At 36.1% G+C, this 25,002-nt stretch overlaps 1 protein-coding gene across 1 annotated transcript; it reads left to right on the top strand.

The window, feature by feature from the left end:
• The first annotated feature begins 745 nt into the window (after positions 1–745).
• Positions 746–16,238, top strand: LOC109091821 (transcription factor Sp7-like). The gene is made up of 3 exons (XM_019105607.2): positions 746–1,169; positions 12,419–12,579; positions 13,945–16,238. The coding sequence occupies exons 2-3, from the start codon at positions 12,559–12,561 to the stop codon at positions 15,268–15,270; spliced, it is 1,347 nt and encodes a 448-aa protein (XP_018961152.1). The 5' UTR covers positions 746–1,169; positions 12,419–12,558; the 3' UTR covers positions 15,271–16,238.
• Positions 16,239–25,002: the final 8,764 nt, after the last annotated feature.

Here is a 25,002-nt window from a genome sequence, read left to right as displayed (position 1 = left end):
CAGATGTGACCACAGTGAACCGTGCTCCCCCATTTCTTTCCACAACAAAGCCCAATTAAACAGCGCTGCCTCGCAGGCCTCGCAGTCGACCGCCAGCCGCACTTCCACAAACACGAAGAACAGTTTAAAACCAGAGCTGGAGCGAGGGGCCTCCGATTAAAAAAACCACCCCCTCCGCCGCCAAAAAAACCTCCCTCACTACTCAAAAAATTACCCACATATTATGTCTGATTGTTTAGGAAGCACTTACAACCTAAAAATCTATCAAATAATTACAGGTCACTGGAAGAATACTGTTAAGGCCTGCTGTGAGCGAACGGCTCTCTAAGAGAGGGAAACGTAGGTGTTTACATGGATGAATAAAGATAATGTCCGTGACTTCAATTACACAAGCTGGATTTTCATTTTTTTAGACTCTAGTGTGAAATTGGCTCATGCAAATGTTGCTACCATGATGCATTTATATTAACATATCTAAAGAAAAAGTAGAAAGAATGTGTTTTTCTTAGCACCATACTACACATTTACTATAGTGTTAGTGAATTGTGTTCTGGATAATTGGTGTGGCATCAGGATAGAAGTAGAGTGCATTCAATGGATTGTACTGTTGCTTATCAACATACCAACCCTTACAAAAATGAACCATGGTTTTACTACAAATAAATCCAAAAAAACATGGATACTATTGTTAAACAATGACACAAATTAACCATGGCTTTGCTACACTTACTATAGTTTGACGTGGTATTTGTAGTGAAACTGTGGTGTACAATTTGCCAAAAAAACAGTTACTTCCCACTTATTATAATTAATCCATGGTAATAAATGCTCATAAAGAGTTTTTCCAAAAATAATGTATCAAACTATTTTAAAGTTGTGAAAATTACATGATTTAGAACTTTTATACAGTGCGCGCCGTTTTCAGACGCATTAAATTCAACATGGCGTCCAACGTAGCACTACGGTCTTTGGTGGCCAATCTCAGTTTTACGATAACTTCAAAACAGCCCGCAAAGTGAAATAATACAAGAGTCTACATGTGTTTGTTTTGACCAACAGAGCGCGATTTATGGTGCATCTTCCTTTACTACTCAGTTTCTCACGTTAGTTTTGTCATTGAAAATTGGACCAGAATGAACGACCAACACCGTATTACTATCATCTTCAAAGTAAGGCACATACAAACACACATATAAACTCACAAATACATCTAACTGTGTACTCAAATTACATTTTACACCGCGATTCGCTGCGTTCGTTCAGGTAAACATAAAAAGCGCGAGCAAATGTTCATTCGGCCACGCTTCGCTGTTTTTTAGCGTCTCGCGCCACGAACCCTTCTAAAGAGCGTGTCATAATGATATAAAATGAATGTATGATGTGTGACTTTTAATTGAGTCATGATACAGTAGTGCAGTGAATTAGTATTTATTATGAATAACTGAACATTATGAAATATGTCCTCATAATATAAGATAAGGCTGGATTCACATAGCTTATTTAATATTCATGAGCAGTTGTAAATTACAGTATAAAGCCCCCAGTCATCAATTTGAAGTATATGCTCTTCATTTAGTAATACTGATGACACTTTAACAAACATTGATCAAATTTAAATAAGAATATTAGTTTAGATGTTTATGAACGTCACTCATGTTTGATAATATTTCATAGTCGTATTTTAATGTTCATAAATCACTAAACGTTGTAATTTCTGTTTATGGCTAATAAGAGCTATTAAAAAGTGTTGTAAGTTTATCAGATGTTTCTGAATTCTCAGTTTTTCAGTACATGCTTGTGCATTTGTTGTATTGTGACAAACTGAACTTTGTTTTGAGCCCTTAAAGTTTTTTCTTAGGGGCACAGTGTTTTAAAGTAGTATGACGTGAGTGTGAGTGTGATATACCATAGTTGATCACATTTATAATGGTCAACCTGAAATGTCCCTGTATAAATTAATTCGGTAGATAAAAACACTGGACGTTTCAGTGATATACTGAACGCTGGACTAGAAATATCCCCAGTTTTAAGTCAGAAATGTGGTTGTGAGCCTGGTTGTGTTGTTCCTGCTGAACGCTGAAGTGATGCTGAGATCCCCTGATGGAAACCCTGTAGCAGAAATCCAGCCCTGAGTTTGGCTCTAGAGTTTATAGCGTTATATCTCTAGACACTAAAAACAAAACACACACTATAGAAGACAAAAAAAAAAAAAACAACAACAATTCCCCCCCTTGTTTTTAAAAAAATACTGTGTGTAGTTCACATTTTTCTAAAAGGAAAATACAGAAAGTTTGAGACCAAACCATTTTGAAGGCCTTGTGGTGGGAGGAACGTGTTTTTTATTTATTTATTTTTTTAAACTCTAAGTCTGATTGAGTTTAAACATTTACAGGAACCGCATGCAAGTGATAACCAATCTCTATGTTTAAATTTTAGACTTGCAACAAAATTTGTGCCAACCAGCCGTGCAAGACCTACAGGATCATGTCATCAGTATTTTGGTCTGTTTTCCTGGAAAAGAAAGACTGTAGGTTTTATAAGTGCTTTATGTTCATCTCGTCCACTTTAGAAATAAATGACCTCGATGGGTTTGATGCATTTAATGGGGTATTTAAATGTCAAACACATTCTGATTGGCTGTGATTGTTTCATGTCACTTTTACTGTGGACAAACGGTTTAAGGCTGGGATGCAGAGTCTGGTCAAATCAATACGAATCAGAGACTATCTGACGATTTCAGACAGTCCGAGTTTTCACAGAAAATAGTGTATACTTTTAAAAATAAAGTTTCTTTGTTGGCGTCTATGATTTCATGAAGAACTTTTACCATCCATGGAAGCTTTTCAATTCACAAAAGGTTCTTTATAGTGAAAAAAGATTCTTCTGATTATTAGAATGCTGTTAGCACTAAGAAAATTGTTATTTCACATAAAGGTTATTTGGGGAACACTGATTCTACAATAGCATTGCTGCGAAAACTGTAAAGTTTAGCTTCTCTTGTTGACAGACTCTGATATCTTCGCTTCATACTATGATTCTGTCCAATTAGAGGATATCAGACAGATTTGCTATTTTGAGTCGATTTTAGTACATGTTGTTTTTATTTTATTATGCATCTCTTCTACAGTAGCAATGCGACACATGTTTCTGTGTTATTTTGTTGTGTCTGTAACAACTTAAAAGTCCTGTAGTGCGTGTGATCCTCGGTCGTTTAGCATGTGATGCCTCGTTTTTCTCTGTAATAATTTACAAAGGCACCAAATGTATAAAACCAAGTGTTTCTAAATCTGCTCAGACAGCTGGTGGTACATTGAACAATTTCCTTCCAAATTACTCTAATGCATCCAGACCTTGTGCATGTAATTCTCGTTATTCTCAATGTTAATTCATAATCACCGCATCACTGTATTTCTTATGATAATGTGAATTTGTGGTAATGCATTGTGGTGATGGAGGCTCACTCAGCTCTCTCTATATGTGCAGAAAATGAATAAGAAATTACCTTTTTTATTTTTCTATTTTGTGGCAAAAACTGTTTTCCCTGCATTTTGAGTGTGGTAAATGTGAAAATGTGCTTAATAATGATTTTGGGGTAAAATGCGCATAATTTTTACATGAACAATGAAAATTAGCAGAATATAAGTATGAATTATTTTTTTTATTTTTTCATAAAATATGGGGCATTTTTGGTCTATAAGTATTAAACAAATAAACTAATTGCATAAATAACTATAAATCAATCTTTTCTATTTATTTACTTATTTAATTGCATAATTGATATATATATATATATATATATATGAAAGTAAAAAAGTAAGCACATTTAACAATTTCCTTCCAAATTATCATAGCAGCAATGCATCCATACCTTCTCTTTATTCTCAGAGTTGATTCAAATTATTGTATCAGTCTTCATTTCAATTAACTTGTAAATGCATTTTTTTTTTTTTTTTTTGGTAAATACTTTACAATATAAATAATCATACTACAGTAATAAGAATATGTGTTTTTTTGATTGTGGTTATGAAAATGTTAAGGTAAATTGAGTAATGAAAATAGTAGTAATTTGGGGTGAAATCTGCAATGAAATTGTAATGAAAATTGCAGGTTAGCAAGTGTACGATGCCTAGGGTTGTGTATTAGTTCTTAACTTGAGACTCATTGCATTGTGCTTGTTTAGAACGCAGACAGCTGGTGACACATTTAACAGTTTATTCCCAAACTGCTGTAATGCATCCACACATTTTACCCGTAGTTTTCATTATTCTCAATGTTGGTTTAATTTACTGTATCACTTTATTTTAATTAACATGCGGCTTTGAGGAAATGCATTGTGGTGATGCAGCTTTGGTTTGAAATGTGCATAAAGCATTTGAGAATCTCACAGAACAGTGAAAACTCAGCCCGCATGCATGTGTTTTGCACATTACAGGTGGAGGTGCATCTGTCCGCTCCTGCAGCTCCAGTAGGGGGCGTCGTTCACCAAGCTGGCCTGTGTAACGTGGCGTGGGTAGCTCTCGGTGGTTTTGGTCAGGCAGACTGGAGCCCTTGGGCGCTGGCATGCAGCTCAGTGTTCGGGAGGGGCCCCCTCAAAAACCATCTCCTCAGGGGCCACACCCACCGCGCTCGCTCTCTGTGGGGGGACGGCGCGTTTACTTCAAGCCCAGGCCTCCGGATTTAGAGCGGCTCTGAGACCGCTCGCCCCAGCCGGTGGAAGTCAAAGCATTCTGCTTTATTTTGGAGCCCAGACTGCGTGGCATTCGCTCGCGCCGAACATCCGCATGCATTCTGTTCACATGCACATCTGGGAAAGTCTGTTTACAATCACTTCCTCCGAGATGACAAACCCAAACCGTCCTTGACCTAAACTTCCAATGTCAGTTTTTGATGGTGGTCTTGACATGTATAGCACTCCTGAGTGCATGAGTGAGAAGAAGCGGCCACACGGTGAGGAGGTGGAAAGAGCTTCAGACCCAGAGTTCAGTGTTTTCTTATTGCACCACCGTCGCTGTGCTGTAGCTGCAGGGTGTGGGTGCAGCGTTGGGTGGTCCGAGCTCTCCTTCAGCGTCTGCTGTGGGTTTCTGACCTGCCGTGTTTTGTTTTGGTGTTTAAAGGAAGGGCTCTCTTTAGGTAAAATGTGCTTATTTTTACATGGGCCGCTCGCTCGCGCTCTTTCTATATGGTTGAAACTCATGAAAACGTGCAGAAAGTAAATACAAAATTTTTATTTTCCATAAAATGAGGGTCTAGTAAGATTTTTACAACATGAAAGTTAAGCACATTTAATGATCTCCTTCCAAATTCTCATTGACGCAAATTGCAATGCATCCAGACCTTTTAATATCTCGTTATTCTCAGTGTTAACTTAAAAATACTAAAAAGTTGTTTGAAATTACTTTGTAATATAAACTACACAGCATTTCTTTCATATTACAGTGATAAGAAGGATATATTTTTTGCATTGTGGTTATAAAGATTTTTATTGAAGCCTGTTTCCAACATGGATTAAAAAACAACTTAAAAGTAATTGCTACTTTTTATCTCACAATTCTGACTTTGTTTCTGAGTTTATAGCTCAAACGCAAATACTATAAAATGGTTTTTAAATATTTTACGATATAATTAATACAGTATTTATTTCATATAAATTTCATTGTGGTTAAGAACATTTTGGGGTAAGATGTGGTTAACTAACAATTTAGAGGTAAAATGCTGATTTGGGGGGTTAAATGTGCTTAATTTGAGTAATTTAGGTGTAAAATGCTGATTTTAGGGGGTTAAATTTGCTTAATTTGAGTAATTTGGGTAATTTGGGGGTAAAATGCTGATTTTAGGGGGTTAAATTTGCTTAATTTGAGTAATTTGGGGGTAAAATGCTGATTTTTGGGGGTTAAATGTGCTTAATTTGAGTAATTTGGGGGTAAAATGCTGATTTTTGGGGGTTAAAATTAACTTAATTTAGGTGTAAAATGCTGATTTTGGGGGGTTAAATGTGCTTAATTTGAGTAATTTAGGTGTAAAATGCTGATTTTGGGGGTTAAATGTGCTTAATTTGAGTAATTTGGGGGTAAAATGCTGATTTTTGGGGTTAAATGTGCTTAATTTAGGTGTAAAATGCTGATTTTTGGGGTTAAATGTGCTTAATTTAGGTGTAAAATGCTGATTTTGGGGGTTAAATGTGCTTAATTTAGGTGTAAAATGCTGATTTTGGGGGTTAAATGTGCTTAATTTGAGTCATTTATAGGTAAAATGCTGATTTTGGGGGTTAAATGTGCTTAATTTGAGTAATTTAGAGGTAAAATGATGATTTTTGGGGGTTAAATGTGCTTAATTTGAGTAATTTAGGGGTAAAATGCTGATTTTAGGGAGTTAAATGTGCTTAATTTGAGTATTTTAGGAGTAAAATGTGCTTAATTGTAATGAAAATGGTAAAGGAATTCATAATGCATTTTCTTTTCTGTATGCAAAGTATAATTTCTAATTTGTTTTTGATTTGGGGGTGAAATGTAAGATGTTCCTGACAGGTTTCCTCCCTTCCTCTCTTCCTCAATACAATGTGTACATTCAGGAGTCTTGTTTTAAAGCGCGAGTGATGTTAAACTCTGTTAAACTGATGATTTGTGGAGGACACTTGTGGTGGAGCTCACGGGGGCGGACGCAGCACTAGTGGTAACTCGGTGCCATGTTTAGTATAGTCTAGAGTGCTGAGTAACCAGTAATTCATAAAATTGCCCTCTCTGTTATGATCATACTGGCTCCTTCAGGCCCCACACAGTTTGACATCCAATTCATGAGTATTTCACTGTCTTCAGTTAATGACCTGCGTAAAGCACAACCAAAGCTGTTTTTTATTGCAGAAAAGTCTATTGTAGATGATATTAAGCTTTACCCTTTTTAGTCCATCTGACAGTCTCATTTTTCCATAGAGATTCCTGTTTCTGTGACCACACGGTCTGGAAAAAGTCATCAAGCTGTGAGGCGAGTATGTCCCTGACCCTGTATCTCCCTCTTTCCACATTTCCATCTCCAAAGCCACTCACACACGTCTAATCATTTCACTTTTTCCTTGCGTGGCAGCATTATTAAGAAGTTTAATTCACTGAGGGCCCGGGCCCCGAGAGGAATTCAGGCAGAATTATTCCATTGAATCCCATTTCACCACAATGAAATCCTTGTTACTCTGATACGGAGACTAATGACTAATGATGGAAGCATATAGACCTTAAAAACTGGTCCAAGATGAGTTATGATGAAAGACCCTTAGTTTGTATATTTAATATCTATAAACTGACCAAAAATGCTGATATATTTTAGCTAATGGTGCTTTCACTCCAAAAAAAGTCAACTTGATTTATAAGGGTACTTATTTGGAGAGCTTTCAAAACCATGGCATTTGTGAAATACTGATGTTACGTGCACCGAAACGTACTGTAAAGTGCTGCTTTATAACTCAAGAATGGTTGAAAGTTTGTTATGATTGGATCACCATCAACAGGTAAGAAGGAATAATGTTAAATGCAAATAAATAAACTATTAAAAAAAAAAAAACTTATAGTAAATCTATTGGATCATGGTCAACAAGTAAATAGAAACAAAATATTAACTGAAAAAATACTGATAAATCTATTGGATCCTGGTCAACGGGTAAAACAAAAAAATGTTAAATGCAAAAAAAAAAAAAAAAAAAAAAATCTATTGGATCATGGTCAATGGGTTAAAAGAAACAATTTTAAAATGCCAAAAAAAAAAAAAAAAAAAAAAAAATCCTAGTGATTTTAAGGCCATTTTACTATTGGATCACAGTTTAGGGGTAAAAAGGAAAAATGTTGAATACAAAAAAAATATTAACAACTGTGACCCTGGAGCACAAAACCAGTCTTAATTCACTGGGGTATATTTGTAGCAATAGCCAAAATATGGGTAAAAATTATAGATTTTTCTTTTGTGCCAAAAATCATTTTAAAAAATTGACCCTTATGACTGGTTTTGTGGTCCAGGGTCACAAATTTAAGACCATTTTACTGTTGGACCACAGTCAAAAGGTAAAACGAAACAAAATGTTAAATGCAAAAAAAAAAAAAAAAATGCTAACAAATTTAAGATCATTTTACTGTTGGATCACAGTAAACAGGTAAAAAAAAATAAACAATGTTAAATGCAAAAATACAAATTATACAATAACTGTGTTTGCTTGCCATTTGATGTCCACACTTGTTAGAAATTGTTACCAATCACCCCTGAATAAATGTTTTTTTTTTAAGATAGCTTGGAAGTTTTTTTTTTTTTTTTTATCCAAGGTAAACTTTAGAAGCTTTATTTAATTGATTAATTACACATTTTAAATGTCTTACTTGCCATAAAAAAAATAGCCAAGGAAGCTGGCATGGCATTAAAACACCAATCAACCAACATTTGGTGTCCAAAGTCAAATCTGGATCACGGATCAGAAAACCACTGGTTTACGCCAATGTACAGTACACTGATGTTAATTATTAAGAAAAACCACTTTCTAACTCCAGAGCAACCAGCAGCTCACACACGCCCTTCATTAACACAATAATCAACGGTGCTTTTAACAAGCCATTACCTCGCCCAAAGAGGAAGACATTTCAATGAAAATGCAAAAATAGAAAAGATAAAAAACGCTAAATGTTTTCCTTCAGTTTCCCTCTAAATCTCTAATTATAGATTGCTTTCGCGCCACTTTGAAGGAAGCTGTTAGTGGGGATCAAGCATTTACAGTTCCTTGGAGTGATAAAGGATATCCCAATAAACTACTCTTTATACGCCACTGCTGCACCTCTCCTTTCAATTTCAGCCTGTTCAGGGTGTGGGATTTCTGATCCTCAAAGGGAAATAGGAAAGCTATTAGGCCAAATGGGGAAACCACATGCAAATCATTGGGAAGGCAGTTCCCTCAAACTGCTGAACCCTCCACATGTGGCACCGCGCTCCACAGTTTAGATCTGTGCGTGTTCAGTAAATTTTTGTAAAGGCAAACCCATTTAAAATTTAGCTTTTCACTCTGATGATAATGTTTGTGTCTTATTTGTACACAAATACATGTCACGTTTCATTCAAGCATCAGCTTTGTCTCAGATTTTGCTCCTAAAATTCATTGGAAGAAAAAAAATGGGTACAAATGAGTCACTAGTGTCATCCAGTAAGCGTATAAAACTATAAAATGAATGTTGAGCGGCTCAGATCATTTGATGTTTGAGTTCATAATGAGATTGTTTGATTGCAGACTTCGGGAGACTTTTTTTTTTTTTTTTAGGTGTTGTGGAGATCTCTTCCGATACGAGATGAATGTGAGATTCTGTTGATTATATGAGTGCTATAGAGCACAACAGAAGGTTCCCAAAGTAACATCTCCATTCATTTTCTCCATATGGAAATCGATTTTTGATAAACTGTAAAAAGGCAGACCTTTTGTGAGCTCCGAGGTTGTTAATCGATGCTTTTGTTGAACCCATCTGTTCAGTGAATTCAAATAATTGGAGAATTTGTGGTGAAAACTACATTCCCCATGATGCTGTAGAGAAGATTCCACCAATCACAGAGTTGCAGCAAGCAAAGCTCCGCCCACTCCCATGGAGCATGTGAATGAGTAAGCGAGTCGGTTTCCTTATGCTTTGAAAATACTTAAATGTTTGTGTGTATGTGTATGCATATTTTGGGAATGCATTAAAATGCATTGTTTATATAGATACAATAAACAGTAATTTTTAACTTGATTATGTCATTTGCAGTGCTTCATGGGATTGTAGTTCTTTCCCTAAATAAATCCATTAGGTACATAGTCTTGCACCTTTGTCTTTTTATCCGATTTTCATTTACTTTTTTGCTTCAAATCAAAGTTTGTGATATTATCACTCTCCTCATAGCCTGTTGATTTGATTCATGGCTTATAATGCTTTAATAAAGACTTTTTGAACATCCTTATGCAAAAAAAAAAAATGAATGGGAAAATACTTCCGGAACCAGTGTCACTGAAAAAGTGGAAAGGCAGTAATGCACTTTATTTTTATTAAATGTTAAGTAAGTTAAGTAAGATTTGTGAAAATGCTTTTACTCCAATTACAGTGTGAGGTATATTGATTAAATGACCCCAAATCACTTGATGAGCACATTTTTCTTTACTATGTTGATGTATTTCATCGATGTCATCAATATTTGTAACCGTTTTACAGGATAAAACTGTGCATTTTAAATGTGTATACCTACTTAAAGTTTATTGTGGCACTGTTTAGTTAGCAGTTTTGCATTAAAAGCCACAAAACTGATTTAAATTGTTTTCTTATCTCATACCAGCATGGGAGAGTTTACTGCATTATTTACTTCCACCAAAGTAGGACTGTGGATTACAGCTGCTAAGAGCTCCAAAGATGACCTAATCTAACATTTAAATCTGCCAATAAATCACTGTGTGGTCTTTACTGCAATGTTTCTGACAGCGACGTGATTCATGATGTTAGAAATAACAGTGCCCCCTATGGCACCATGGCATCTGGCATCTAATTAGCCAGTGCAGTTCAATACTATGATTGCAGAAATTAATGTGTTGCATGATTGTGTATGTGTGTATTTCATTTTGTGCTCTGCAAGGTAGAGACGCAGGGTCAGTTGAAGAGCAGACTGCTAAATATAGTCTGTGTGTTACTGTAAGGGCCAAACTCTCACAAACTACAAGCTTGCTCTGACCATGCCTTGTAATTGAGGGAGAAAATAAAGAATGAAATTACATGTTTATTTTTGAAAACAATTTTAATCTTCTCTCCCCTCATTTTGGAAAAAAAGCAACACCCACAAGGACACTCAAAACCAAGATGGGCTGTCGGAAGGCCGTTCCAACTGTTTATTCACTTGATGGATGTCTGTAAGCCAGAGCGAGACTCTCAACAGCTGACCACTGCTGCAGTGCAGTGCAGGAACACGCTCAGAAACAATATATGGAAAAATTAGTAGAAAAAAGCAAAAGGGTATTTCAGTTTGGCTTGGTCAGACAGAGAAAAAAATTCAAGAAATTAACAAATTGCATTTAAAGTTTATAGGCAAGGCTAAAAAATGACTAGTTTTGTCCCCAAAAAGCACATTTTCTGAGGTTTCAGAAGACAGAAGACATCATTTCCCCTTTTTAATGGTTGGTTACAATCATTTTGCTATTATTTCTCATAGAAACGGCATAAAATGCATTGCTGTTTCTCTTTCTCCGATTAGGTGAGAGTTTGTTTTAGCCTTTAAATTTGCAAATTGTGATTAAAAAAAAAATATGATAATAAATGCCATTTTTGCATCATTTTACAAAATCATTTTATCTATAATTAGTGAAAAGCATTAAAAAATATAACATCATAACTTCATCTCAAAAAATCAAACAAAAAAAAACAAAAAAACACTGTTTGTAAATTAACCCGAAGCTATAAGCCTGAAGAACTGCAGTGTTACATGTATGTGGGGAAATCCTTATTTGTATGACTGATGTAAGATGGGTTTACTCGTTTTTCTAAAAAGTTTTAAATGAACACACACTTCTCTCATATATATATTCACAAAAGAAAACCATTACAATTTTTAATCATAAGGATTGATGAAGTCCATTTTACTTTTCTTAGTTCCTGATAACATGCTAGATAATATTCTCTATAATGTGACACTACGGAACCGAAGGCATGAATGCATATGAAGTGATATTGCATATTTACAAGAGTTGCTTTCTTTATAGCTCTCTTTCAAGATCCAAGATTTAAAGAGCTTTACTATTATATTTAAAATAGATAGATAGATAGATAGATAGATAGATAGATAGATAGATAGATAGGACCTAGTTTTGACCAATGTTTAATAAATACATTTTATTAAATTACAGAATTCTCTAAATTATTCTAGTGCAGACTGTTGTAAACTAGAAACCAACATGTAAAACCACTGATAGAGAAAACGAGCATTTGTGCACTTTGTAAAACTTATAGTTGCTGATTTATACATGTACATGAACTATTTTAAAGATATTTTAATCAAAAGACAAGATTTTTGTTTTATATTCGATGTGTGCATGTATAATAATGTAATTACAGTACCATAGTTCGCGATCGAGCAGCGGTTGCTATGGTTACTCCGCGATTTCTGTTCGCGAGCGAGTAAATTTATCGCACTAACTTTTTGTGGTTGTTTGAAAAGCAGTTGAAAATTATACACATAATTTTTTTTTTTTTTTTTTTTTTTTTTTTTTTTTAGATAAAAAACTTTTTTGCGTTTTGATTTGACTTATTTTAGGGGGTTCATACTTTAATCAGGAGGACCAAACCCCCCCATAATTCGCAATCTGATTTAAAGTAGGCTACCCATTTCTCTCTCTCTCTCTCTCTCTCTCTCTCTTTCTCTCCCTCTCTCTCTCCCCCCGGTCTCCGGTCACTAGGAGGCGGGTCTCCCGGTATCCGGGTCTCCTCATAGAAGAGTCGCTGCGCTCCGGCGGAGTTTATTTCAGTCAGACTCTCCCGCACCGCGAGCTTCTCCTGCTGCTTTTGGACTGAACTTCCCAGGACTGCTTCCTCCGGGATGGCCGCGTCGATTCTGGAGGTATGGAGAACACAGTCTGATCTCATCTCTGCCTATGTTTTCATAGTTTTATATCGGATTTCTATAAATATATATAAGCGTCAAGATGAAACCAGGTGGTTTGAATTAGTACTCTGCTATATGGGTGTTTTGTGCATTATTGGTTTACATAGGCTATCTTTTATTCTGGTTACTCAGTAAAAGTTATTGGATGGCTTCTGTAATAAATTAAAAGTTGAATGAAAACTACTCATCTTAAATAGATTAGCTCTAATTGGATTAATTATGAGATAATGTCATTGTAAATATAAAGAAACCACTGAAATACATTTACAGTTACAACCAAAAAGGGTTTTGCATTTATTGAAGAACCTTTGAAAGTTTCTTTAAAACCTTTTTATTCTGTAATCCTTTTAAGAACCTAGACACCAATCTGATGTGAATAACTCAATAAAAGTAAGAATGGGGTTCTTTGCTGAACCTAAGAACCAATTAAACCAACCTTCATTGGTTTTTTGCAACACAATCAAAAAACTTTCAACATGACCAAATCTTCACTCCAAACAACTTTACCACATCAAGACATAAAACTCTTGCGGCGATGGTTTTGGCGTCAAATTTAAGCTCCACGCGGTAATGGGGAGCAATTAACCTGGAAACGGGAGCAGAACCCATGCCAAGATGAACCGCACACACTCAGCGGGAAATATCATCATCACACACTGCGCCTTACTCATTCATTTATCATCACTTCCCAGCGGAAAATAGGGTAGACCACTGCCATTCCAAATGAAGCGAGGTCCAACCGTAGTCTGTAACTTTAAGGTGACGTTTGGACTTAACATCTTAAGTTAGGGTTGTGGGAATCTTAAAATGCCAATCTGCTTTTTAATATAACATCTAAATTCATTGTTGACTGTAAACATGGTTACCACACTCATTGTTGACTGTAAACATGGTTACCACATGTTTTTCTGTGGCTGTGTTCATGCACTGGGATGAAGCGTGTTAACTACTTGTGGAATGTGAGTGTGAATATTTGGAAAGTAATCGACCGTCTTTGATTTCTAATTTTTTTGTTCTTGTTCATTTGTTCGAAATTGATTGACAGCACAATTAGAGTGTTCTAAACTAATCAATTGTTTGTTCTTCCAAACAATATCATATTGTTGCCTGTTTGTCACAGACGGATGGTCACTATAGAGATGTAAACATGTTAAACAGGAACTCCATGTGTGGTGACATTAATTATTGTGTCGTCAGCGCTGGTGCATATTTCGGTCTAGACTAATAGTGCGGAAAGGATGTTTGCATAACCTCTTTTATGCTAGATAGCATCATTTGATGCAGCATAGATTGCGTTCTGATCTCTCATTGTCTTTTCAGGAGGAAACACGTTATGGATCCAGTCCCTTGGCTATGCTGACCGCCACCTGCAACAAGTTTGGGAACACCAGTCCAGTCCGAGACTCCGCCACGCCTGGTAAAGCGGGAAGCACGGCTCCAATAAAGAAAGCCTACAGTATGACATCTGAACTCCAGAGCCCTAAGAATAACGTGCGAGGCAATGAGGGCATCGCGGACTCTTACAGCGGCTCCTTCAGCTCCGCCGGGGGTTTGCTCACCCCGACCGGCAGCCCTCCTCCTGCTCCCACGGGAGCGTACGGCTCCGAATACAACCCGTTCTCCAGTTTCCAAACCTCCAGTGCCTCTCAGGACCCTTCGCTTCTGGGGACCAAAGCCACAGCGGACTGCCTGACCAGCGTCAACACCTACTTGGACATGACGCATCCCTACGGCTCCTGGTACAAGGGCATCCATCCCGGAATCACGGCGGCTCCTGCGAACGCGACATCTTCTTGGTGGGACGTCCACACCAACTCAAACTGGCTAAGCGCAGGACAACCTCAACCCGAGAGCCTCCAAGCGCCCTTGCAACCCGTCGCTCCTCAAGCGTCCCTCAACCCCCAGATGCCTAGCTACACTCCCGATTTCACGTCTCTAAACCCGGCGCAGTACTCGTCCGTAGGCTTGAGTTCATCCTCGCACCTGCTCCAATCCTCACAGCACATGCTCCCGCAGGACATGTACAAGCCCAAACCCGTCCCAAGTTCTGGAATCCTGGACAATTCCATGGGGCTCAAACCGGCTCGGGGATCTCCCGGATACACCGGCGGATCTACCACCGGAAGGTCTTCTTGCGATTGCCCGAACTGCCAAGAGTTGGAGAGGCTTGGCGCCTCGGCTGCATCCCTGCGCAAGAAACCCGTCCACAGCTGCCACATTCCCGGCTGTGGGAAAGTCTACGGCAAGGCCTCGCACCTGAAAGCCCACCTGCGTTGGCACACGGGCGAACGACCCTTCGTCTGCAACTGGCTCTTCTGCGGGAAGCGGTTCACTCGCTCCGACGAGCTGGAGCGCCACGTCCGCACCCACACTCGAGAAAAGAAGTTCACATGTCTACTGTGCAATAAGCGCTTCACTCGTAGCGACCACCTCAGCAAACATCAGAAGACCCACGCGGAAGCCAGTCTGCAAGGGAAGGGGCCAGAAGAAGAGGCGGAGCCCAGAGGAACCGAGGAACCGACGGATTCCGGTAAAGTGGCTCCTCAGGGGCCCGCCGGTGGCATGCAGGACACAACAGTTGGTGGAGAAGAAAAAAACAGCACAGGGAACGGTGTGGACAGCAGCAGCGGGCTGCTGGAGATATAAAAGCGCTGTGTGAGGAATCAGATGAAGACTCTGACAAGTGGAGCTACTGTTGCATTGGTGCTAAGCTGCGTATAAAATGATATCCTGTGCAAAAAAAATTTTTAAAATTGTTTTTATTATGCAATCTGTTTTTAGGAACTAGTTGAATGTGCTCCACAGAGAGCAGCGCACCATGAACATTTGAACAAAACTGACAGGTTTTGGGAGAAATTATTTGTTTTACAAAGAATTTCAGACACATGTTTGTCTGGAGAGGCCTAGTTTTTGGGAGTATTTTTAAATATTTTAATGTCTGCAAATTATTATTGAATTATTTCTTACTCTTTGTTTTAAATTCCTTCTTTTTGACAACTTTCAGAGCTGTTTTTGAAGCCCAGCGTTGAGTAGATTGTGTATCTGACATTTGGGCTTCCAATCGATGCACGTGTGATTTGTTTTTATTTAATTAAAATTGATTTCTTTTATTTTTTTAATCCTGAATGCTTTCTTGAGGACTCGTTACTTTGATAGAACTGATCAGGACGTAATCTTCAGTTTAGGCTGCAAAGAGGCAATCTGGTGTACAGTGAACCGTTTTCTTTTATTTCATTATTGGTCCTGTCGCTTATCATTGTTTTATTTAATTTCCTATTTACGTCAAATCTAATTTATGTTTTAAATTATGAGACAATGTTGTGTTTCACTGGTTTTGCTGAATGGAGGTAGACCATGAAGCGAGTCATTTATGAATAAATTAAGTCTTCTCATTCACGTGATGGTTTTATTTATTGTTTATTTGGACGGATCGATATGAACTTCCTTTGATTGAATCTTTTAAGCAGATTTTTAAAACAGAATTAAGAAAGACATTATGTATGAAACATCAGCTTTTGTTGTAAAATCATAAATAAACAGTGGAAATAAGATCAGTGAGACAGATTTCATGAATTGATTATAGTATAAGTCAAACGTCAAGAGTTTTACATTTGTAATTTAAATTTTTGTGAATTTCACAACATTTTCAAGAACATCTCAGGTCCTATTTCACCCTAAAATTAAAGGAAGGAAAATATGTCATGCTTAACCTAATTTTACTAAGGCGTATATTTTTCCCCTAAATGATCATTACTGTTATACAAAAACATAATAATAAAATAAAGTCAGTGGTAAAGTATTAATACGTCATGGTGTTATCATTTATTTTAATTAATGCTAAATTTACATTAAACATTTTACAGTTTTTTACAGAATTGATGATTCTCATAACTGTAACAATGTTTTGTATTGCAGTAAAAAATACATTTCTGAGAATAATCAAGAGTAAACCTTTACAGTAATGATATGTATGTGAGAATATTGCTTAATTCTCTTTATAAAAATATATAATTTTGTGTTTCTTGTCTTTTTGGGTTGAAATATGACCTGCACATGTTTTCAGGAGATTCCTTCACATTTATTCATGATGCATATGTTTTTAATACAGTATATAAAAAAAAGAACATATCAGCAACTTTCTAATTCATAAAATAAAAAACCTGCATGCTGAGGATACATTACTGGGTTGTGAAAAAAAACAATAATAACTGTAAATGTTCAGCAAAATGTCTCGATCACAGCAGCATATTGAATCCAGAGACGCTGCATGTGGGATGTCGTAAATCAAATATATGAATGCTCACAATAAGTTGACCACAAAGTGTGAGTAAAACCTTTTTTCTCCAGAAATGAAGTGTCATTGCTTCAGATGTTTGGCCCGTGAGTAATGGATCGTGAAGGGAAAGAATATAAAGCCAGGTAACTTTTCTTCATGCCATATATTCCTCTTGATCTGCGTTTCTTTGAGTCTTACGGCTCAACAAATGCTTTAATTAGTTTTTGCAGCACAAACAAAGCAGAGCTCTCAGTCACACAAAGAGTCTCTCAGAACACCACTCGAGGAAATTAAACCTCCCCCGCTGTCTGTGAGGACCAATTACCCCCCACCGGCCCCACCGCCGGACAATTACCCCACATAACGCTTCAGGACGGGCAGCACGGGACAGGAGATGATCGGAGGAGACGACTGACCACTCAACTCACTGAACAGAGGAAATGATCAAGTCCTTTACTTTATTTGTTTATTTGGTTAGTTTATTTATTTATTGATTTTATTTTATTACAGTGCTTGTGAGGAAGCGTTTTATATATTTTTTATTCTTTACAAATAATTGTTTTTTTCTAAACCTTATATTTTTATTAAATTTAGTTTAATGAAGTTTTAAAATTTCCCACTTACATTGTGAGAATGTTCCACATTCGGAATCTTAAGTGACAAGAAGGTTTGAATATGGAATTTAAATTAGAATTTTATTTATTTATTTACTATTTTTATTTTATTTATGTATTTTATTTACTTATACAGTGAGGGTTTTGCCATTTATTTATTTAATTAATTTATTTATTTTTCATTTATTTTATTTTATTACACTAAAAAATACTGGGTTAAATCAAAGCCCATTTAATTCTATAATCTTTAGTAAAATGTGGACAAACCAGTGATTGGCTTGTTTTCAACCAACAGTTGGGTTAAATGTATAACCCTGGGTTTGTCCATATTTAACCATATTTTGTCATAATTGTATTTAACCCTGCATTTTTTAGAGTGTACAATGCTTGTGAGAAAGCACTTGAAATTTATCTTTTTATTCTTTTTTAATTTTTGCAATTAATACACCTCAGGTGTGCCTTGTGTGCATTATATTTTTGTTTTTTATAAACCATATATTTTTAGGAAATTTGACATTAAAGTTTTAAAATTTCCCACTTATGTTGTGAGAATATTATATATTCAGAATCTTAAGTGACAAGATGGTGTCAACATGTTTGTATATGGAATTTAAATTAGATTTTTTTTTTATTCTATTTTCTGAGAGAAGATTTTTTTTTCTTTTTTTCATGTTATTTATTTGTTTAATTTTGCATTTATTTTATTTTATTATTTATCACTTGTGAGGAAGCACATGAAATAAAAAAAAATATTTACTATTTTTAAAAATTAGCTCAGCTCAGCTTGTGCCTTATGCATGTTATCTATTTCTGTTTTTTATAAAAATTTAAGAAATTATAGAAATTTAAGAATAATTTTAGGTAAGTTTGAAAGATTAACATAAATTTGAAAATTTCCCACTTATATAAGATTTGTTTAATGTTGTAAATCAATCTGAAATTATTGGTGTACATTCTTTAATAACTAAATACTATTTCAGTCTTTCTACTTCAAAATATTTAATTTGATGTGTTACTTCCTTAATTATTCTTTCCAAATCTTAGCAATTTCTGAGAGCAAAGTGTTTCTACACCAATTTTGGCGTCAAAAAGTTTGCATGCAGAATTGTAATTACAATTTTTCCTTTTTATTTTTTCCTTTATTTTTTTATTTTATGTAGTAAAGATTTTGAAACACAGCAGTGGACTTTTCCTGTATGAGAGCAAGTCTGTGTGAATGACAAAAATGATGAGAAATGCAGGCACGATACTGAAAACTAAAGAGCCAAAGCTATGAGTTCCGGAAGCATTGCACACATTGCAGACTTTATTTATGTGATCAAATGCACGCATCGCCCCTCATATTGTGCTCTCTTCTCATCGACTCCTCTTTGACTCGGGTGTATGGTTCTAATTTACTGGCTCTAATGAGCTGGAGTTGAGGTCAGCTGGTATAAAGCATCCCGGGGCCGGCTCTGTCATCAGGGCCTGACATGTTTATGGTGGTCTGAAGTGGGCTGGCGGTCGCGTCCGCAGCTTTAAAGGCCGGGTGGAGGGTTGGGTGGGGTGTGCGTCCGTGGGTGGGGGTGTAGGAGCTTTATATGGGGGGGGGTACAGGAGGGTCCGTGGCTTCTGACTATTATTTTTGAACTTTTATACTCCCCTGTGGTGGCGGTAACCTTGTTTTATTTTTGTATCTTTATGTTGGAGGGGGAAAAAAAGGAAAGACGAGGATCTGCCTCGAGTGAAGCCATAAAAAGATAAATATACTCAGAGCCATGAGAGAGAGAGAAAAAGAGAAGAAAAGGAGAAGATGACAGGAAAAGAGGGAAGCACGAACTCCTCCCGTTCGTCCCCCTCAAACAAGACTCTCAGATGGTCAGTGCATAAATACTAACTAGATTTTTACAGTTTCTTGTGCATGACTTGGTTTCCAGGGAAGTGTAACACAGTTGCTAAGGTGTTCTGATGACTTTTTAGGTGTGTTTTTATTTGGTCAAGTACAACCAGTGAGGGACGAGTTACATGAAGACATATTATGTTAAAAATACAATCGTTATGGAGCAGGTCAAACTGACCCTAAATTAATTTCATATACAGTACCTTAAAAAAAAAAGAGAGAGAGAGAGAGAGAGATAGAGAGAACATATTTTAAAATGTATTCATAAAAATTTGAGAAATTTTTAAGACTCTATTTAACAAGAGTATTTATTTATTTATTTATTTATTTTTTTTTTTTTTTACATTTTATAAACAGTATTGAAAAAACATTATGGCATTTTAAAAAGTAAATGTAAAAATTCTTAGAATGTAGTTGGAAAAACTCACTTTACAAAATACTGCATATATATATATATATATATATATATATATATAATCCTATATATATTTCTGACAAACCAATAAAGTTTAAAAATAAATAAATAAATACATAAATAAAACTGTATATGGATTCAATATAATTCACCAAAAATCTAAGTTTGAAAAACATAACAAATCAGATAAATAGTTCTTAAACATTATAAATAAATAAATAAATGCATGAATGAATGAACGTGAGAATGTTTTTAAAACTGTATTTAACAACTAATATGATTAGTATAAATTTTTTAACACAATTTTTAACATTTTTTAAAACAGAAGTTTGGAAAAGCACTTCTGTGTTTTCCTGAAGCTCAGTCAGTCAAAATATGGCACTTGCAACACCGAGATCATGGGTTCGATTCTCAGCAAACTTGTTCGCTGTAAAAGCAGAATAATTTCTTTAGAGAAAAGCATCTGCCAAATGCGTAAATGTAAAAAAATAAAATGGGTAGTTGAGAATCCGACGTAACAAAATGCTTCAAAAATATGGTTTTGGTGAGTTTTTGTGCAATTGCCATTAATCATAATATAATTTTTGTATGCACGTTCCATGAGTGTCAAAACTTTGCATGCATGTTCATAACAATTAAATTTTTTTAAAGTTGTTAAACAAGGATTATTGGAATTATCCTAACTGAAAAAATCACAAAATATCAATAAAGAAATCATAGGTTGAGCAGCACTTACGACAACTCAGAAACCAGCTCTGTTTGACCCACAAGTGTTTCCAAAACATAATGGAAAAGTATGAGCAGCAGAACCGACTGAACAAACACAGAAAGATTAGCAGGATTCAACAATGAAGTCTGATTAAAGTGGTACTCTACAGGCCTTTATTTCCCCCCGGGACGCCCTGAGGAGCGGGAGAGGCAGGTTTCCACAGGTGTGTGCGCAGGTGAGCGCCTCTTTGTTTTAGGGCTGGTGAGGGGCGTGTGATGCCTCGGGCTCTGCCTCGTCCAACAATGACTGCTAAACAAATGATGAAGAGAAAACTGAGGAACCTAAAACAAGAAACCCAGGTCGGGGAAGGTCAGATGGAAAACTGATTAAGAAAAAGGAAAGAGAGCATTGAGTATGGCAACACAAATGAAGATTGATCATCATTAGCTCATTTAAATTAACTGCGTTGGCAACGGCCGGGTGAATAGAAGCACTTATCTGGGCCTTTACGGGCTCCAGTCTGTAACTGAGCTCACTGCTGCCCTGAAACGTATCAAACGCACCACTAAATGGACCAATTCTGTTTATAGGAACTGTGGGCAGGCTGTGGCAGACTCCATGCCCCTGTAAAAAGATAATATGTTCCCTATTAAACGTCCCCTGAATGACAAATTGCTTCCAGAAAAAAAAGAGAAAGAAATGGAAGTTAGGGAAATGAGCTGTGACATTTCAAAATAGAAATCCACTCTTAATTCCTTAAGTTTATAATTCTAGACGTTTTATGAGTTCTGTGACTTTTACACTCATCTGTGTTGTTCAGATTATGAAGAGGTGTGTATGAAAGTAGTTAAATTTTTTCATTTATTTTGGGTGTTTTTGCTTTTTCACAGAGCAAACAAACACAAAACGAAGAATTACTGTGATAAATTAAAAACAAATTAAAAACCTAGAACAGCTGAAGCTCGTTTCTGCCACAGGATAAAAAATAAAAAAGGCAATTGCAACTTTTTATCCCACAATTCAGACTTTTATTTATTTATTTTTTTTTTTTCAATTCCAAGTTTGTGTCTCATAATTCTGACAATTCTGAAGAAAAAAAAAGTCAGAACTGTGATATAAACTCGCGAGAAAAAAGTCAGAATTCAAAAAAAGAGTATATATAAAAAACATAAAAATGACACTTCTCACACATATAACACTTTTTCCCCTCAAAACTCAGAGAAAAAAAAATTATAAAAAAAAAAGTCACATTTATCTTTTTTTTTTTCATTCCAAGGCGGAAATAGGCTTCCATAATGAAAAAATGCATATAAAGACAAATTATCATCGGACGGATAATGCTGTAACAAAATGCAAGCTTGTAGGTTTTCATTCATTCAAGTGTAAACTAATATAGTAATAGGATTTGAACTACCATTATAACTTAGATTAATTAATGGTAAAACAGTAATAAAAAAAGAAACAAAGCATATTTTCCTGACTACTGTCAGCCACTTTAGGGATTAATTACATTAAAGTTTAATTTAGCTGTTGTTTGCTATGATATCAATATCACTGTCGTTTTCTAATGCCCTGAAATCATCAGATGTGTGCTCTGCCATTTCTTTTGTATTTTAGTCTCAGCATTTTTATCTCAACATCATATGTGACCCTGGAGCACAAAACCAGTCAAAAGTCAAAATTTCAAAAAAAATGATATATACACAACATCAAAAATCAAAAAAAAAACCCCTACATTGATGTGTGGTTTGTTAGGAGGACAATATTTGTCTGAGATACAACTATTTGAAAATCTGGAATCTGAGGGTGCAAAAAAATCTAAATATTGAGAAAATCATCTTTACATAGGTTCAAATGAAGTTCTTAGCAAATGCATATTTACTAATCAAAAATTAAGTTTTGATATATTTACGGTAGGAAATTTACTAAATATCTTCATGGAACATGATCTTTACTTAATATCCTAATGATTTTTGTCATAAAAGAAAAATCTATAATTTTGGCCCATGCAATGTATTTTTGGCTATTGCTACAAATATACCCCAGAGACTTAAAACTGCATCTGTGCTCCAGGGTCACATTTATAAAACAGTGGGGCGATATTACAATTCTACAAGCAGTTTCTGATTGCAGCTTTGAATTCCTTTTAAAATGCAGCCCGAAGTACAGTACAACGCATTAGAAGAGAAATGCATAGACAAACATTCAGAGAAATTAAAATTTGATAGGAAAATAGCTTTAGAGTGGGCGAGAGACAGAGAGAGAGAGAGGGAGAGAGAGAGAGAGAAATGGAAGGATGTTGAAGTGAGTGATTTGGGTTGGCAGGGTTCTGGTGGAGGAGTGTGGTGGTTCTGAAGTCCTCCAGAAAGAGGCGCCAGTGTGTCCGGCAGAGGCCCTGACCATGAGCCACTTCCCCCTCGTCTCCCCCCCGGAGTCACGGCCACAACACCCCCCTCAACTCACCCGCTGGCAGGCCGAGGGCCGCTGCCACCGCATGCTTCTTTAATATCCAGCAGAAATTGAAATATCTTTGTGGCTTCGCACACACACACACACACACACTCATGAGTGTTCGCCATCATGCACGCCGACATATAACCCGATACACACATGCATGCGCACTCAGACACAACTGTTTGGCATCATGCACGCTCTTGCACACACACACAAGCACGCAGACTTTGCATGCATTTGCACGCACTCACCACCAAAAATAAATACATAAACTGAAATCATCTCATTCTCTCATTTAATGCCAAGAGTGGTCAGAGAGACATTTTAACATGATGTTACAGCACGTAATGGGAGGATGAAAAATGCTCGACGCTGCACAAACCAGTTTGGCTTCTAATAGCAAGACAGACTTTAAACAACTGCAACGCTTGACCTCGTGTGAGCTGCGCTACGCCGGGCGGAAGCGTGTTTATTTGAGCGCCGGTAACTTAAAGCAAACTTTACTGCAAAAATATACAAAGATATCAGTGGAGACCATCTTCATTCAGTCTGTTAAACGCTTCTAGTTCAACAAACAAAACACCAAGTGAGCACACATCTGGAGAACTTACAGTACTTTTTATGTTTTATTACTGTATATAAGTTGACATCATTTAAATAGCTTCAACTTCAACTAAAACTACACTAAAAAAAAATGTAATTTGGTGTAGAAACTATTTTCACTTACAAAGAAACACATTAAATTACACATCAATTTTTTTTGAAGTAGAAAAACTGAAATAGTATTTTCTTGTAAAATCATCTTTATTTTATATGCAACTTTAAAAAATATTTTTGTAGAACCATTAAAAGCATTTTTACTTTGTTACTTTTACATTGTTTCCCAGAGGCGGACAGTAGTGCAGTATTTATAAGTGTTTTTCTTTGGAAAACTTTACTTTACTACATTCCAAAGCATAATGTCATATTTTTTACTGCACTACATTTCATAAAAAAGTTGTTTGTTTTACCTTTAATACTTAAGAAGAATAAAAATGTAGTACTTTCTTATACTCAAGTAATACTTTGAATTACTTGAGTAAAAGTAAGAAAGTAATAGATTTCTAATGTAATAAGTATTAAATTATATTTAATATAGTATAAAGTACAATATTATGCTTTGGAATGTTGTGAAGTACATTTTTTCTAAAGAAAAAACACTTGTAAAATACTTTTAAAGCAGAGTAAAAATACAGAGTATGAAACAAATAAAAAATGACCGGAAAAAAAATATATAATGAAACTTAAACTTGTTTTATTTCAGGTATCGCTCATTTAAATTCTAAAAAAAACATACTAAAGCTGAACTAAAAAGATATTAAAGTGAAAGTGAATAAAAATGACAATGTTACTAAAACTAGAATTCAAATGAATGCTGTAAATATCAAAATAAAAACTTGAAGAGTATCTCAATTATACGAAAATAACACTGGGACCTTGAAGTGTTTCAGTTCCACCCAGTCTAAAATAATCTTTAATTTCTTCTTTAAGAAGTAGAAGGAGAAGAAGAAGAAGGTTTGGTCTCCTGCATTCGTGTATAGCATGATGCATGTATGAAATTAACACGCGGCTCGTCCTGCAGTTAGTGTGAGCCCATAATGACGCTGATCATTACAGATGAGATTTCCCTTAAACAGCCTGGGTTTGGATCCGGGACGCTCCACTCCATCTCTAGAGCCACCAAAAATAACACAGCAGCGCCACTGCAGCCCGCGCCTCACCACAGAGCGGCCCGCCGCAAGAGCCCGGATCAAAACACACACAAAAAAGGAAACACAGCATATTGGGGGAAGGAAAAAATTGTTCATATAACTTTACTCGACTTCTTATAAGATGCACAGAATCTGCTGATGATTTTGGCTCCTGGCGAAGCCACAAAATCGAATCTACAGACGGGGCCAAGGCTGTGTGTGTGTGTGTGTGTGTGTGTGTGTGTGTGTGTGAGCTCGATGGAGAGTTGATGAAATAAATTGCCTGCAGTGGTGGTTCATA

The sequence above is a fragment of the Cyprinus carpio genome, chromosome A6 (assembly GCF_018340385.1).
Source record: "Cyprinus carpio isolate SPL01 chromosome A6, ASM1834038v1, whole genome shotgun sequence".
NCBI lineage: Eukaryota > Metazoa > Chordata > Actinopteri > Cypriniformes > Cyprinidae > Cyprinus > Cyprinus carpio.
This window is presented reverse-complemented; position numbering and strand designations above follow the sequence as displayed.